General features: G+C 42.3%; 1 protein-coding gene across 1 annotated transcript in view; it reads left to right on the top strand.

The window, feature by feature from the left end:
* LOC111864285 (decaprenyl-diphosphate synthase subunit 1) overlaps positions 1 to 17,156 on the top strand; it is a 171,273-nt gene that overhangs the window by 69,764 nt on the left and 84,353 nt on the right. The window contains exons 2-4 of the mRNA XM_023851420.2: positions 1,833 to 1,958; positions 14,836 to 14,975; positions 15,456 to 15,597. Coding sequence (XP_023707188.1) covers positions 1,833 to 1,958; positions 14,836 to 14,975; positions 15,456 to 15,597 — 408 coding nt within the window. The remainder of the gene's footprint in view (positions 1 to 1,832; positions 1,959 to 14,835; positions 14,976 to 15,455; positions 15,598 to 17,156) is intronic.

The raw sequence follows: 17,156 nt of genomic DNA, 5'->3' as shown, positions 1-17,156 counted from the left end.
GAATATTAATGGGGATACAACTTGGACAGATTCTGTGTTGAAGACCAAGAAGGAGATGAGAGCATAGCATTAAGGAAATGCTTACGCTGATGAATTAAGATAGGCTGTGTGGATGTGAGTCCGGTCTAGAGGATGAGAGGTGGATAGACTTAACGTAGAATACATACCCTGTCCGGTTATGGGCTGTAGCATTAGCGGTACTGAAATTTCGAGTTGTGTTACTGAGTTATTAGTTATCACTTTCAGCATTCGGAATTACTGGGTTTTTTTAACTTTGTCCATCGTCCGATATTCTAAAAAGTAGAGAACACGGCGTTTCGGAAACTGGATCTTTTTCCGTTCTCAGGTGATTAGGGGGAAGACACCTACTCTGTTGGGTCTCTTAGAAAGAGCTAACTTCAGCTAGACGTGGTATACATAACAGTTATACAGAGTAGGTGTCCCTCCTCACCTGAGGACAGAAATAGATCCAGTTTCCGAAACCCTGTGTTCGATAATTTTTAGAATACCGGACAGTGGGCCCAGAAATTCTGTTATACACCATCGCCAGGGTCCTTTAGAATATACTTTCAACAGTGTGAAAAAATTATGACGGAAAGCGAAATGACCTTCTACCAATATATTGTTGGTTTTGGCAACAGGAAGTGACTGCTGTCATGGAGACGAATACAAGTTTCTTTTGTCCGAGCCGCGTGTTGTTGCATACTAATTCGGCCACAGTTGAACGGGGAAAACCGATCGTCTAGATTCTCTCTATGGTAACGTATGTGTTACAAGCAACGGGAAGCTCCACTGATGAACTTTAATTGTGGTCGAGACTCCTCAATGTGACCACTGAGACCAATACTTATTACTCTGGCATTTAAGGCCTGCCTGTTATTCTGTATACACTGCGACAATAACAATTCGAAGTTACATACTCGAAGATAAGGTCGGATTAAATCAGCGGAATTATTTGTGTCATTCCCTTAAGAATAATATATTTTTTCCGGATTCTAATGTCTGTATCTATAAACTATAGTTTTACCTCTTGGTTTGCATGTGCATCGGTCTTGGTCTCTGGCCCTAAAACAGGAACTCTGTTTGAGATTAAGAGTGTTTAAGCTGAGGAGGACGAGATTATTTGGACCGTGGAAGGGGGAACTGTAGTGGGTCTGGAACTGGGTCCCCTCAGCCTCGTGAAGATAATTGAAGAACTATTTCAAGGAAATAGCGGCTCCGGTCTAGAAACCCGAAATTAACGGCCATGCGGGATTTGTTGCGCTGACCACGCGACACCCTCTATCCGCTAGAGTTGGCACTAACTTCTCCGACAAGCGGCGGTCGCTCTGTCGGTATAGTTCGCTTGCGGACTAAAACCACGGTGCTTTCTTTTAAAAGGGAACTAACGGGAAGCTGGAGGACGTAACGTATGTGAAACCCTGTAATTTTTACTCTTCAGTAGACATCACTAGGCTAAGGACGATCAAGGAAAATGGATTGGTGATGAGAGGAGTACGCATGGAAAGACGAGGAACGCAAAAAATAATTGCAGTGCAGAGAACTTGGGAGATCTAGGCGCAGATGGGAGGATAATAAAATAGATTTTAAATAAATGGATCGCTCAGGATGTGATCCGGTGGTTGGCTTATGTGAACTCGGCGTTGAACCTTTGGTTTCATGGGAAGCATGGAATTTCTTGATCAGTCGAGAGACTGTCGAGTTCTCAAGAAGGACTCTGTTCTGTGGGTTGGTGGGTTGTGTTGTGCATAATTTGCGTCAATCTTCTCTAGGCTAACTGTCCTCCAGGACCTTCTAATTGGCGGCATCCAACTGTGTGTGTTTTGTTGCAGAGTCATCACAGGCGAACGCTGAGTTCGATTCGCACCCAACAGCCCGGCTCCCTGCCAGACTACCAAGTGGACCCATACCGCCTGCTGGAGGACGACCTCAAAGATGTTTATGACGACATTCGAGAGGTGAGGCTCACAATCAGAACAGGAAGAGAACGGAATGCTATCCTACTACGCTCTTAACACAAATGGTGCTGTTGATCAAGATGCAGTGACGCTCCATAGCTCAAGCGGTTAGTCGCTGGCTCCCCATCGTGGCGGCCCGGGTTCGAACCCGGGTCTGGTCAAGTGGGATTTGTGGTGGACAAAGTGACGCTGGGGCAGGTCTTCTCCGAGTACTTCGGTTTCCCCTGCCAATTTTCATTCCACCAATTGCTCCACAATCACCCTCACCTATCATATGGTGCTGGTACAATGGGCCAGAAGTGGCCGCAGTACAAGGGACTTAGTCCCACCCCACTAGCAATAAAAAAATGCAGTGAGATTTTCAAGCCCGCGCTTAGGCGGTAAAGTCGGAAAATCTTCCCTTCATAAAATCGCTTTACCGTCGCGTTGTCTGGGAAACTCGCTGATTTACACAAAGTAGGATTATAATGAAATTAAATGAAAAATAAATTATGGAAATTCTTGTTGTTATTCCGTCCACTTTCTACGATTCTGAATACCCCACTAGGAAGGATGAAATAACTGGGTGGTTTGGATATTATTTTAACAGAAAATTCGTAATTTATACAAACCACATACTACTGCATGGAGCCATATTTTGATTCCTCAGTACTTCTTTGAGTCGGGCATGCGAATAAGATGGGAATTACAAGAAAGGCATAGACAGTTTTGTTGGAGAAACCAACCATAAAACAGCTCTCGGAAGAACGAGTAGCAGATGAGAGGTATACAATATGATTCTAAATTATTTTCGAGGTTCCCGTTTGAAACAGAAAACAATAAAATAGAATTGCTTGCGGAATATGAAAGTGTAAGGGCAGTACTGGTTCCGCAGGCAATAAAGATTTTCAGTTACACGTTCACATTCCGTAAGCAGTTTTATTCTATTATTTCCGGTTTGGAAATTATAGACCATGGAACCCCTACAATAATATAGAATCATCCTGTATTGTGACGATAGGAATTGGAAGAAACTGGCTCAGGATCGTATCCAGTAGGCACGCTTTGATATTAACGTCGTTGAACCTCAGAATTTTGCTGTTGTGGCGTTAATTTAGTTCTACAAGTTGGAATAGAAATCACTTGCACCAAATTTCACGAGAATCCCTGAAGTCAGAACTGAAACATGTACGGACAGATTGCAAGACTGATGAAAACATAGACACGCTAAAGAGTTACTACACTTTACTTAGGCGTCTATTGTAGTACAACTTTTGGTGGGGTAGATTTCCCTTTAAGTGAAATATTGCATGACGGCCATAATTAATACAGATTTCCTTTCCAGTATGATCGAGTATCGCAAAATATGAGCATCTTCATACATAATAAATACATTTAAGACTTGACTGCTGAAATTAAGAGGCGTTTAACCTCATCACATATGCCCACATGTCTGATATGACGTTAATGTTGGCACTGGAGTCACTCATGGCCATCTTTCCCATTACTAGCACTGATGTGGCTGCTTAATAAGGTTGTAGGAATTGCTTCAATTTACCTAGCACGCTGTCGGTTTTGTAAAGGTAAAATATCGCTGTTCGCAACACTTCTCGTGCTAAAGATAAATTGTAAGTTAAGGTAAAGTAAACTTGTCACTGTACTTAAATAATTAAGCACTACGCCATGAAGGCGTATGGAGGAATGGATGTATAGATCCACATTTTCTTAACCTCGACACTATCTGGAAGTGAGTGGTCAGCTTCACGTCCCTGCCGCTTTACCCATGGGGAAAGAGCCCCCGGTACCCATTGGATAGGAGGCTGGGTGGGCCCCAGAGCCGGTCTTGATAATGTGGAGAAGAGAAAACCCCCAGCTTCTTAAGTTGTCGAAAATGTGTGATGAGATACTCGCTTCTATCGCCCCAGTTACTCATCACGCAGGAGACTCAGTGGGCCTCCGTGCTGATGTAAACGTGGGGGAGTGGTAAAAGGTAAAGGTAAAGCTATCCCTTTAACAGGTCGTGGAGGCGCATGGGGTTGTGAGACGTCTATGCTGCCACATTTTCTAGACAGTCGGCTCACAGATGGTGGTGAGGTTGTAAGCCTTACGCACCGGCCGCCCTTTAACCCCAGGAAGATTCCTGGTACTCATTTCTGTTAGATGCTGAGTCGACCTAGTGGGGCTGGAAGGATCAGGTAAATTGAAACGTCCAATGACTTCATCGATAATCGAACCCGCCAACTTCCGGCTTGTAACATAGTACTTCGACCAACTACGAGAAAATCCATATTCCTGCCCGGAATCGAATTCCGATCGTCCAGCCCGCAGTTACAATTATTTTATAGACCGAAGTATTCAGGCTGATAACTCACTGAAATCCTGTAACGTAATTACGAAAACAGACTAATTAAGGATAAGAACCGACAATAGCCACCCTCTACAAATTATACTTCGCACAGCCATTCCCGATGACTACCAATGAAACACCCTCAAAGCTACAGCTAAGAGCACTGTGCAAGATGCCGAACGAGAGAGTTGATTGGAAAGCGTCAGAAATTGATTGGATTTGCTTTTTTAATCTTAAAGTTAGGTATCATGTCCCCGTACTTATAGGTATATGTTTTAACGGAACATTACATAACAATTCAAACAGGAACATAAAAAGAAATGAGTAGATACCCATCCATCTTAGTCTAAGATTCTTAGAACGTGCGTCACTGAGAACAGGTGATCATATTTAAGTTGCTTTTTGCATCGCAGGAGGAAGCCCGGTCAGTCTGTGATCTAACACAAAAAGTAGTGAGTGGGAGCATATCAGTGTGATAATACTGGCAGCCCTTTTTTTTATTGCTAGTGGGGTGGGAGTAAGTCCCTTGCACTGCGGTCACTTCTGGCCTATTGTACCATCCCAAGATGATAGGTGAGGGTGATTGTGGAGCAATTGGTGAAATGAAGATTGACAGGAGAAACCGAAGTACTCGGAGGAAACCTGCCCCAGCGCCATTTTGTCCACCATAAATCCCACTTGACTAGACCCAGGTTCGATCCCGCCGCCGTGGGAAGCCAGCGACTAACCGCGGCCCTGCCAGCCCTTAGCAACGCATTAAACTGTAATGATTTTTGCTTAATGCTCTGGCCAGTCTTGAAGATACAGTTAACTTGTGTGGTTATCTCTCCACAGAAGTTACAGGATATGAACCTGAACTGTGGATATGGCCATCGGATACAAAGCATAGCAGCGAAATTGCCGATGATCAGTTGCGGACTACGGACAAAGGTTTGCCCTTGAGCTTGCGGGCTGGTGTGACCAACAATCCTTCACTGTAATTTTGATTAACAACAGGAATCTTAGGGAAACAGATCGAGGAAACGGGAAGTCGTTTGAATTGACGCAGGACGAGACAACCTAGGCTTCTGCACAGATGACGACAAAACTTTGCTGTTCGTTACAACAGGGAAGTTTTTGATTAGTTAAATTATATTTTGAAACCCTGAAGATTACCCGAGACTATGTGTGCGTGCATGAATTATATTTCTTAAGTAATCTCTTCACCTCACTGTATCCTACTACAGTTCTGTATGCATTCATCATCTCTTTGGTGCCTCTTATCTGCTCCCCCATCGCATCTTCCTTTATCTGAATCCGCATTTCTTACCTCTCCGATCAATGTTACATGCCTCATCCATCTTGTGCTTCTGGATTTCATAACTCTATTAATATATGATAAAGAACGCAAATTATAAAAACCTTCATTATGCATTCTTTCTTTGGCTTCCTGTTGCTTCCTTTTTCTTAGGTCTAAATAGTCTTCTTAACATATTTTCTTCAGACACCCTCAGTCAGTGTTCCTCAAGGCGAGAGATCAACTTTCACACCAATACAAAATAACATGTAAAATTGTAATTCCTTACATTTTAATACCTATGTTTTTATATAGAAGACGCGAAGACAAAATATTCTTAAGTACATGGTGGTGTCCCCAACCCCACTCCCCCGCTTATATTTTCTTTGTGGATTTAATTTGTATTCGCTATTGTCTTTCGCAGATGTTTGAATTTTACCACGTTTTCGAATGGTTCATTAAATGCATCTGTCGTTACGTTATGACTTTTTTCTGCATTCCGGTGACGAGATACGAACATACTCGTCAATAGTGCTTGGCATTGTTCCGTTTGCTTCTAGAGATAACCCGTTATTAGGGTATAATAGAGTTATCTGCTTGTTTATTTATTGTATTCATATTTACGACCAATAAACGTCATCAGCATAGACGAGAAGATAAATATCCCATTCAATTCCAATACGCACTGATTTTCTAGAAGCTTCCTGGCTTAGTTTTCTACAGGAATACTGATGAGCCAATATCGATGGCCCAGCTCCTTGCTTCATGTCATTCCGGAAAGGAAATGGATCAGACAGATATTTACTGTATGAACATTACTACAGCTTTCATTCAAACACCTTGTCGTTAGCGCAGTTAATTTCGTGGATATACCAAGGAAATGAAAAACCTGAAACGTGTAACTAGTCATACTGATTGTCGAAGATACGAGTAGACCTACCGCTATCTATCTGCCTACCTGCCTACCTACCTACCTACATATCTATCATCCATTCATCCATCTATCTATGGCTCTACAGCTCTTGTGAACCTTGGCTACATTTTCAGTTTAGACCTGCCCTTCCCCCATGATAGACACAGTTAGTCTTCAGTACTGTCAAAACGAGGTACCACTGCACCTGATTATCACTTTAACAATGTCACTACCTCAGCCACAACAAACCAAGAAGTGCCGTGGAAACAGTTGATAGGACAGCAGTATAAATGCTCGTTTCACCCGTATGACGAGTAAAATAAAACAGAATTATTTATTTCTGGACACTATTAATCGTCCTGTGTTTGTTTAAAACACAGCCTCTTTGAGACTGGATTTTGTCTCCATCTTCGTATGGAACCTACTCAGATGGGCCAATCGATGGAGCTATTCCCTATCTCCTGACACCAGCATCACCATTGGATAGGTTATATAAACGAAGCACAGCACAAACTATTTGCGAGAGTTAAGACAAACATTAAAAATATTAAAAGAAAAACTTCACACACATGAGTCCTAGCACTAATGTATATGCACTATTTCACGGGTATTGTTGTTAAAATAAGAGCATTATCAGAATAGAAGTCGTCACTGAAGAAACAAATTTCCTGTAAAGTACCAACATAAAAACACAGCTTTCACTCATAGTCTACACTGGACGGAATTGTAGTTTTCTGGCTTACTGCAATGGAAATCTACGTGAGAGAGATGTCCAGGCTGGGTTGACTGATCGGATGATCTGCCCGAGAAGTGGGCATCCGATGCTTAATAAATAAGAACAAGAATTCGCTGACTCCATAATGAAACCATTGAGAAACAGCCGTCCTTCTTCAGATACAATATATTAAGGTACGGTCGTTGTCCCACATGTCAAGGGTATTTCCGAGAAATTCAGTCATATTGGAAACCGTTTCAATGTCAGGATAATTTTCAAGATTAAATGTAAGATTTGAGGCTTTCACGGCGGTGACTATGAAGAAAGCAGTCTTCTGGGATTTGGCACCGTGTATATGTGGTGTTAACCGACGTTTCGGAGGAACGTATCGCCCCCATCTTCTGGGTAGAAGAAAAAGTATAAGAAAACTGTTTCTCACGGTGTTGTCGCTTGCAGATTTCTTATACTTTTCTTCTAGCCTGAAGATGGGGGCGATACGTTCCTCCGAAACGTCGGTTAACACCACATATACACGGTGCCAAATCCCAGAAGACTGCTTTCTACAAGATTAAATGTACTCTGACCGTCCAAACCTGTTACAGTTCTCCGTGGACGCTATGGTCCTCTTTAGCCATTTCGGAAGGGTGACCGGTTTATTGTCGAGACCGATTTATTAGCATGTTATGACTTGTTTTTCGTATTTGGGCGGAAAATAACTGCCTTGTTTTTGTTTACATGCAGTTTGGATGACCGGAAGGGGACAAGGTCACCACGGAAGGCAAGAGTGTATTTCTCCGAAAATGTTAATTTTGTTTAGTCAACATGTGTAGCCGTCATAAAGAGTCTTCGGAAGGGTGTAGCTGGACCCTCAACTAAATAAAATAATCGCTCTCACACGTGGGGTTCCGAGTTCTATATCTTGGGAAATGTTTAGTTCTCAAGGGTTTTTATGCGATTGGCTTGCGCTGATTGCATGGTGAATTTGACTAGTTAAAATCAGCCAATACGAAATTAATTCTTGTCTTGGAGAGAGGCCGTCGATTCAAAATTCTTATTGGGGGTTGAAACGATGCGCCCGCAGGATAGCAGTCTTCAAAAACTTGGCGTTTTGAATTGATCGGAGGCAGACGTCATTGGGCTGCGCTCCTATGTTTCTCTGAATTCATCAGTCCTTCACTTCGGATCGTTAAAATTTGATAATAGTAAAGGGCCATATTATTCCATGCTTGCAAATGAAGTCATAATATTTCACTTCTGAATAAATAAACAGTTTGTGGACAGTGGAAGTTGTGTTGTTGATTTCGAGCAGTGGACTAACTTCAAGTGTGCAGTTTCCGGTTGCCCCAGTTATTGCCGTAACACGATCCTGATAGGTCTAACGAAGCCGAAACATAAGTACGAAGAAAGAAAAGGGGGCAGTAACAGTACACTACGTGGGACACTGATGAAAACTAGACCGGTTAGAGATGCCCAACAAGTAAAGCAGTTTGCTACAATATCTCATGTGACTGTGGCAGATGTTAGATCTGCGGAAAAAGCAGACCTTTAGAAGTATGAAATATAACCTGACCCTAGGTCTCCTTGAAAAATCAAAATTAGCCCAATGTGCATACGAGGAAGGCCACAAAATATGTTGGAATGAAGCGAAGGTCTTGAAGGTTGAACCAAACACGACATACAGGAAATACAAAGAATCCGCCCACATGTTTCTGGTAGGTCGTCCGATCAAACGGAAATCTCTCCCACCTGGTCTTCCATTATCGCAGCAGAAGTCAGAAAAATATAACTCCGTCCAGCGTTTATTATATGTGAAAATTGTGTTTTTAGGTTTGTGCCGTACAGAGCTATTCTGCCAGTACTTTGATAATAACAACAGCCGTGAAATAGTGCACGGGCAAAGGTGCTCGGCCTCATGTGTGTGTGTGTACGAGTATGTGTGTGTGTGTGGAGTTCTTTAATGTTTTGTCTTAACTCTCGCAGATGGTTTCAGCTGTGCTTGGTTTATATACCCTATCTAGTATTGGTACAGGTGTATCCCGTGCTGAGGCGGTGTCGAATACCACCACCGTAGCCCAGTGAGCCATAGGAGACAACAAAAAGGAAAGTCTCGAATCTGAGTACCCGAGAATGACTGCGCTGGCGAGGACCAGCAGCAGTTGTAAACGACAGACCCATACTCTCATCTGAGAGAGCACCCCACATCAACAAACACGCAACGGTCTGACACTAATGAAAATCCGGACCGTAAGCCCAAGATGCGTGCTTTATTTTTAGATAGACTGACCGACTGACTGTCTAACATAATACTCAGACTCAGATGTTCGGTGATAGGGACTAGCTCTATCGATTGGGCCCAACTGTATAGGTTCCACATGAAGACGGAGGCAGATTCCAATGTCCGAAACGTTCTGTTTTGAATAAAAGCAGGACGATGGACAGAAACCATAATTGTATTGATATACCATCATCACAAAAGTTTATAGAAAAATCAAACTTTAAGAATTGTGGAATATTGGCATATTAATTTTGTTGACTTGTAAATTTATGCGTCTTTAGGCTGCTTTCCTATTTAAGCGTAAATAGGTAGTTTCGTATGATCATAATACTTTGTGCGTATTCCATTTCAATGTCTGAACCAACTGACCGATTTTCACGAAACTTGGTACGAGCGTTATGCCACTGAAAGCCACCTCAACTCCATACTTCTTAATTTCCTACAACCAGTAATGACAACATGGCGGACACGCGAACTTGTAAGTTGGGAGCGACGTTATCGTCACTTAATGTAGGATCCTAACATGGTGTACGAGTATGCTAATAGATCTTTGAATAATATGCAACTTTTCGTTAAGTTGGGTACAAACAGCCGTGGAAATGACAAATAAATATTATAAAGGAAATATTAGAGTGTAGGTTCATTTTTGTTTGTACCATTGCTCGAAACGATAGTTTATCACTGCAAATATCCTTATGATAAGTGTTCTAGAAATCAGTAGAGTCTACGTCCATTTCCAGCCTTGTTGGTAAGATGAATTTCTGTTCCTGCTACTACAAGTTGCTACACCGGCGGTATAAACATCTTATTTTTGTTTACAGTTAGTGTAATTTCACGGACTGATAACAGCTTAATGATTAAAACTGTCATATTTCGTAGTGATTTAGTTGATAACACACGGTAAGACTGATATAGCCAGCAATCGGAATGAATTTTCAGGACAAGGTAAATCTCCCAGATCAGTAAGAAGCAAGGAAATTACAAACGAAGCTAGAAAATAAGTTGTTACAACTGGCGGTACTTCCAGCTTTGTTCTTGCCGGTGTCTTCATTGCCTGACTCTTCGACCATGAAGATGATATGAGATGATATGTTGCTTTGAAAAGGCGGTACAGCCCAGAAGATCGTTTTCTTTTTCATGAACACTGCCGTGAGTGCCTGAAATCCAGCATCACATTGTAGGTGGACTCATTTTAAAACCAATTTCAGAAATGACGCCGATCACAGTGGCCACGCGGTCTCAGGCATGAACCATCTTCGCCCGCTGGAACACAGGGGTCGTGGGTTCGAATCCCATTGTAGGCATGGATGTCTGTGTGCTTTTATTCTGTGTTTGTGTTGTTCTGTGTGTAGATAGCGGCCCTGCCACGGGCTGATCCCCCGTCCAAGGAGTCCTACTTCCTGTGTATAGGATTAAGAAACTGAAAAAGCCGCCAAGGTCCAAAGTGCTCTAGAGCCGGAGAGATAAAGAGGCACTGCATGACAAATGTGGCGCTCTGTTATTGTCACTAAGTAACTGAGTAACTAAGTCCATGGGGCAAAGTCCTTCTTGATATGATAACAGTCGCTCAGCTGCTGAAAAAGAATTCTCCTTTCATAAACCCAAAAATACATTACCGTGTTCACAAGAGCCTGCCACCGGACAGCACACAAATCTCTTTCGTTTACTTATCTCAAATACCGTTATACTGTAGTCAGTATAGCGATTGACTATGGGCTGGAAGACCAAGGCGTCGGAGTTCGAATCCTGGTAGGGTCAAAAATGTTCTCTTCTCCACGTCTTCCAGACCGGCTCTGGGGTCCACCCAAACTCCTATCCAATGGGTACCGGGGCTCTTTCCCCGAGGGTAAAGCGTCCGGGTCGTGAATCTGTTCACTCACCTCCAGTTAGTGCCGAGATGAAGAAAATGTGGATCTATACATCCACTCCCTCGTACGCCTTCATGACTCAGTGCTTAATTACTTAAGCAAAGAGACAACTGTAACTGTTTTACCGTAAGACATCAGAAAAATGTATGGCCGGAGAATATGTTTCACTTTTCTCTACAACTTTTGTTCCACATGCTTCTCGTACTGATATACTGATGCAGAAACGCATATACGGGGCGTCATTGTTGTCCAGTTTCAACCAAACTTGGGATGTTTGGATGAATTTTAGTCAAACTCGCCAACAGCACACGCTTACTTTACAATTTGTTTAATGGTACTCCATAATTTGCCTGCTGGCGGATAGACATATATGGCCAAGCTAATAGGAGCATTGTTCTAACGCTTCTTTGGGAAGTCACCAAAAGGCCTCTCGAAATAAGTACTCGGCGTCTACATAAAACTGCTAGATTTTGAATTGTAATGTAATCAGAACTAACTACAGGTTCGAGGACCGGACAGACACGTGCAATTTTCCACCTCCAGCTGCTCTCCTTTCTCTCGCTCACTGGAATATTTCTCCATTCTTGTTGAACGTACTTTTTCTTCCAGTCTAAGAATTGCTCTTCCTTTCTCTTTCCTCGTTTGATCTTGTTCAGTTCTTGTGGACTTTTAAACTGACTTAAACGTCATATCCTAAATTGTAGTTGTGTTTTACTTATCTCAGAACCAAATAATCAGGAATAAATACTTGTAATAAAGTCGTGGTTTCCTGTAAAAGAACTAGAAATATAAAAATCACATAAAATATTGTGGTCTATAGACCCGTTGTTAGGCAAATACTTCGAGACAAACAACGAGAAAACAGCCGTTGCTATGCATTAGGCGAATCAAATAGCGGCCGTTTCAGGTCAAACGGATCGGTAAAGACGCCTTCAACAATAAAGGAACTGTTGAAAGCGGTGTTTTCTGATGGTCCGCCTCGAGGCTATATAATGAGGAACCCAGGCCAGCTGAAGATAATTAAGGAGAAATGGCAACAAGTTCAGCTGACAGTTGGCAGTTGGGATTGAGGGAACTGACAGGAGTTCTGCACGGGCGGCTGTGACAAAAAGACCTGAGCGAGGGAAGCTGAAGAACCTCCACTGTTAGAAGCCTTTGCTAAGGATTTTTTCTTTTATTATTAGTGGGGTGGGACTAAGTCCCTTGTACTGCGGCCACTTCTGGCCTATTGTACCAGCCTCAGATGATAGGAGAGGGTGATTGTGGAGCATTTGGTGGAATGAAGATTAGCAGGGGAAACCGAAGTACTCGGAGAAAACCTGCCCCAGTGCCACTTTGTTCACCCAAATCCCACTTGACCAGACCCGGGATGGAACCCGGGCCGCCACAGTGGGAAGCCAGCGACTAACCGCTTGAGCTATGGCGCGGCCCCTTGCTAAGGAACGACTGGTTAAGACATAGCAGGCTGGAAAAGGCTTAGCTGGTGCTGTGGTGATATGCAAAGTGTGGAGATTAGCGGTAGCGCTGTAATTACATGTAGTTCCGAACGGTGTGTATAACTGGTCACTAATTCCAATATCCAATCCCTACCCCGTCTATAGTCCCACCTTTAAGTTTTGACAATATAATAATAACAACAGCAATTTAGCATTGTGATCTTCTGGAATATGATACTGTTATCTTGATATAACCACCTACCACACGACAAGATGCCATATCTCAGGGGATCGCAATCTGCATTTTTGTCGCCTTGAAAACTTCAGATCTCCAGATTCGTTTCCTCGTTTTTAACAGCTACGTAACAACCGACCTCTTATTTTTTTTTTCCCCCATTAGCGCTACATCCCTCATTTGGCCCTAGGCCTACCTCGATGAAACTCTCCGTTCTTCAAAGTTTACTGGAGGCCAAATCTGACTGTGTGGGTCTGCTACAGAAGATGAGCAAAGATGAGAGTGAAACCACACAATTGTTCTTCATAAATTGCAAATATTAATTATTTGTTCTAATTTGCAATTCGGTGCTATAAACTAAAGAAATAACCGAAAACATTCCTATTTACTACCGGCCTTCGGTAACAAAAGAGTTCACCATTAACTCTGACCTTGTTAAGGGCCGTCACTGCTGATATGAATTTGTTGAAATTGACAATTGTTATAATCTGAAACATGGCATGACTGGGTTGCTTCCAACTGAAAATAGGGTCAAATTATTCTGACACAAAACCGGAAGGTTGAAATTGGACCTCAGAGAGAGGAAGAACGCTGCATAATGAACAGCTTAATTATTTGTGTCCTTCGCTAGATGTTATCAGGATGACCAACGTAAGAAAATGAAATAGATGGGATATGTAACACAAATGGAGGATATGGCAAACTCCTGCAAAATGCAGATGGAAAATCTGAGGGCAGGAGGCCTTGTGGAAAGTGTTGCGTACTGCGTACTGGGCCCACATTACATTTGATAGGCGCCCCAAACAAACATCATCAGTACATACTTTCCCTCCATCCATTCATAAACTTTCCTCCGAACGAACAGTCGTCTTTGCATCACTACTTTAATGATCTTCTGAAATAAAAAATCGGATCACATATCGTTGTTTATCTTTGGCATGTTTCATCAACAAAGCATCCATGTTGAAATTATCCCTGCACTGTTAATATTAAGGAGACAATTACGGAAAAATCAGGGTAGGTTCATATTGTTTATATTCGCCAGGGCCGCGCCATAGCTCAAGTGATTAGTCGCTGGCTTCTCACCGCGGCGGCCCGGGTTCGATCCCGTGTCTGGTCAAGTGGGATTTGTGGGGGACAAAGTGGCGCTAGGGCAGGTTTTCTCCGAGTACTTTGGTTTCCCCTGCCAATCTTAATTCTACCAATTGCTCCACCATCACCCTCACCTATAATCTGGGGCTGGTACAATAGGCCAGAAGTGGCCGCAGTACAAGGGACTTAGTCCTATCCCACTAGCAATAAAAAAATTATATTCGCCATATATTTTATCAGTGCTGTTACAGTCACTTGTGACATAAACTAAAATTGCCTTCGTTGTTTCCCTCCTAATTTAAAACGGGGGAGCTGGGAGAGAGTAGTCATTTAGCAACTGGGTACCGGCTGGACGACCTAGGAGTCAAGAGTTCGAGTCCCAGTAGGGTCAAGAATTTTCTGCTCTCCACATCGTCCAGACCAGCTCTGGGGCCCAACCAGCCTCCTATCACATGGGTACCAGGGGGCTCTTTCCCCGGGGATAAAGCGGAAGAGGCGTCAAGCTGACCACTCACCTCCAGCTAGTGTCGAGGTTATGAAAATGTGGATCTATATATCCACTCCCCCTACGCCTTCATTGCCTAGTGATTAATTAGTTAAGTCTATAGAGCGGTTCATTCATCTCTCTCCAGAGCGAAGTAACGAGAGATATTGTCACGAAGTCCAGTAGAAACGCACAGACAGACAGACACAGAAAATAAGAGGATAATGATTTAAGGCCCTCTGTGTTGTTCTGCTCAGGAACTACAACGAAACACGACAGAACCCGAACTCAAGACCATTGCTACATACTACTTCGACGGGCAAGGGAAGGCGTTGCGGCCGATGGTTGCGATCCTGATGGCAAGAGCCATCAACTACCACATGTACAAGGAAAAGAGGTAAGTTGTTTTGTTACCGTATATGGTAATTTGGACGTTTCTCAAGAGGTTTCCCCACAAAAATTCTGTATGCATTCCTCGTCTCCTTCACCATTGCCAAAGCAATAAATATTTCAATTTGAAATAGCGGAGACCTTGTACGATTATATAACCGAGACCATCGCCTTCCCACGCAACTTCACGACAATCAATAGAGGCCCAATCACACATTTCGATATCGACTATTCTTTCCACGCGCTCTGATACTATCGATTTGTCGATATCGCCCATTCTTTCGACACGTATTGCTTAATCAGTTAAACACAGGGACAACTTTACCTTTTTCCAATAATAATACCAGAGTGTGTGATAAATCTCTTACTGTCTGTTATCTGAAATCGGTTTAAGAATTTCGGACCTCGTGGAGTGTTCTAAACTCAATTATAAAATGTGAGGGGGCGTCATTTCAGCAATATGACCGACCATTCTTGTATTGCTCAGCGGACTGCTGGCGTCGCAGAGGCAGGTAGCAATGATCTCGGAGATGATCCACTCAGCATCCCTCGTACACGATGACGTTGTGGACCAGGCGGACTTCCGGCGGGGGAAGCCCAGTGTCAACGTGTTGTGGAACCACAAGAAGGTAGGTGTAGCCAACGTAGGGTATAACCTGGTCAGCATTCAGCGTTTCTTCTGCGAGCGCTGTTGTTTGTTTCGGTTTTTTTTTTGTATTCAACTGCCATGGTCTGTTTTTCAGTCAGATATAAGCCCAATAGACAGTCTTTTATGACATATGAATGGACACTAGAGGTGAAAGGGATAAAATTCAAACTGCGCAGTTTAAAATCTTAAACATCTGTTAATTAAAGGGTGTACAGAAACAAGCAAAATAAATAATTAAGAAATTTAAAGTAATGCCATCATCATCATCATCACCACCACCACCACCATCACCACCTAGCAATCAGGGTGCTGGGTCAATTTCTATCCGTTCCGGTCTCATTTGTCCGCTAGTCTGTCCAGAGTTCTTCCTGGGTTCCTAGATCCGTGTGGTTTGAATTATTTGTAGCAGCTTCGGGAGTCTGTTTCTCTTAATTCTGTCGACACGTTTAATCCAGCTGGTTTTATATTTCGAAATTTGGCTCAATATGAATTACATTTTTATTTTTTTTAATATATTCGTTTTTTCATGGCCAATCGAAGAATATTTCTCCGTTCACCCGATAAATTTCATTTCAATAGCTGTTATTGTCTTTTGCTTTCATTGCCCACTCCCACACAGACGTTTCGGTAAGCCAGAGTAGGCCTATTGTAATTTGTTATTCTTCTGTTTCCGGACATAGATGCTTTAAATGAAGTTAAATGGATAGATGCAAAAAAGAACAGAATGATCATGCGCAAAAAAATAAAGGCGGACTTTTTTAAAAAAAATCTTGTCAGTAGGGAGGGTGGAGAGATCTTGGATGAGAGGGGAAGACGGAACAGGCCACAGCCGAATCTTTTACAGAAAATATTATCCTTCACTGGCCATTTTGAAAGTATATCATGCCTATTCGTGTTATTTCTCTGGTTTTATTCTCGCAGAGTATACAAGTACTTATAATCCACTTTGATTATTTTTCTTTGTAACCCAGTTTTCACTACTTATTGCAATGCACACAAAGTTACATGCCTATCATGTCTATGCCCTCTTCAATATCGGAAAAGATCACCCTGTAGGGCAGGCACATCGAAACGAAAATTTTTAATAGGTCATAAATATAATTTCAAAGAAGCTGATCAAAATATTAGTGTCATCCTTGAAGTCCCATTTCCACATTTGTTACTGTTAATATTAGATTAATTATTTTCAGTATTCAACGATATATTTAATTAACTATTAAAAATTATTTACTTCTTTCCGGCTATTTCTCAGTACAACATTCTATGAACCATAATTTTCGTTCTCTGATGATCCAACCTACGTTACAAAGTAAAATTCTAAAATTCTCCCAGTGTTTGTCAGACCTGGTGTGAATGCATATATGGAATTACACAATTTTGGTTTTTTGTTGAGACATTTCAGAATAATGTAGCGTGTTAATACAGGGGAAGGTTACAAAATGTAAATGGGGAAAACGGAGCGTACAGTGTTGATGTCCGTTACGAAAATTTTTTAACCAGTGTTGAGCTGTACGTTCGTTGACTGTCCCCTGGCTAAAT

This window comes from Cryptotermes secundus, unplaced genomic scaffold, assembly GCF_002891405.2.
Source record: "Cryptotermes secundus unplaced genomic scaffold, Csec_1.0 scaffold33, whole genome shotgun sequence".
Taxonomy (NCBI): domain Eukaryota; kingdom Metazoa; phylum Arthropoda; class Insecta; order Blattodea; family Kalotermitidae; genus Cryptotermes; species Cryptotermes secundus.
Note: the sequence above shows the minus strand (reverse complement) of the source record. Positions and strands in the feature narration are given on the sequence as shown.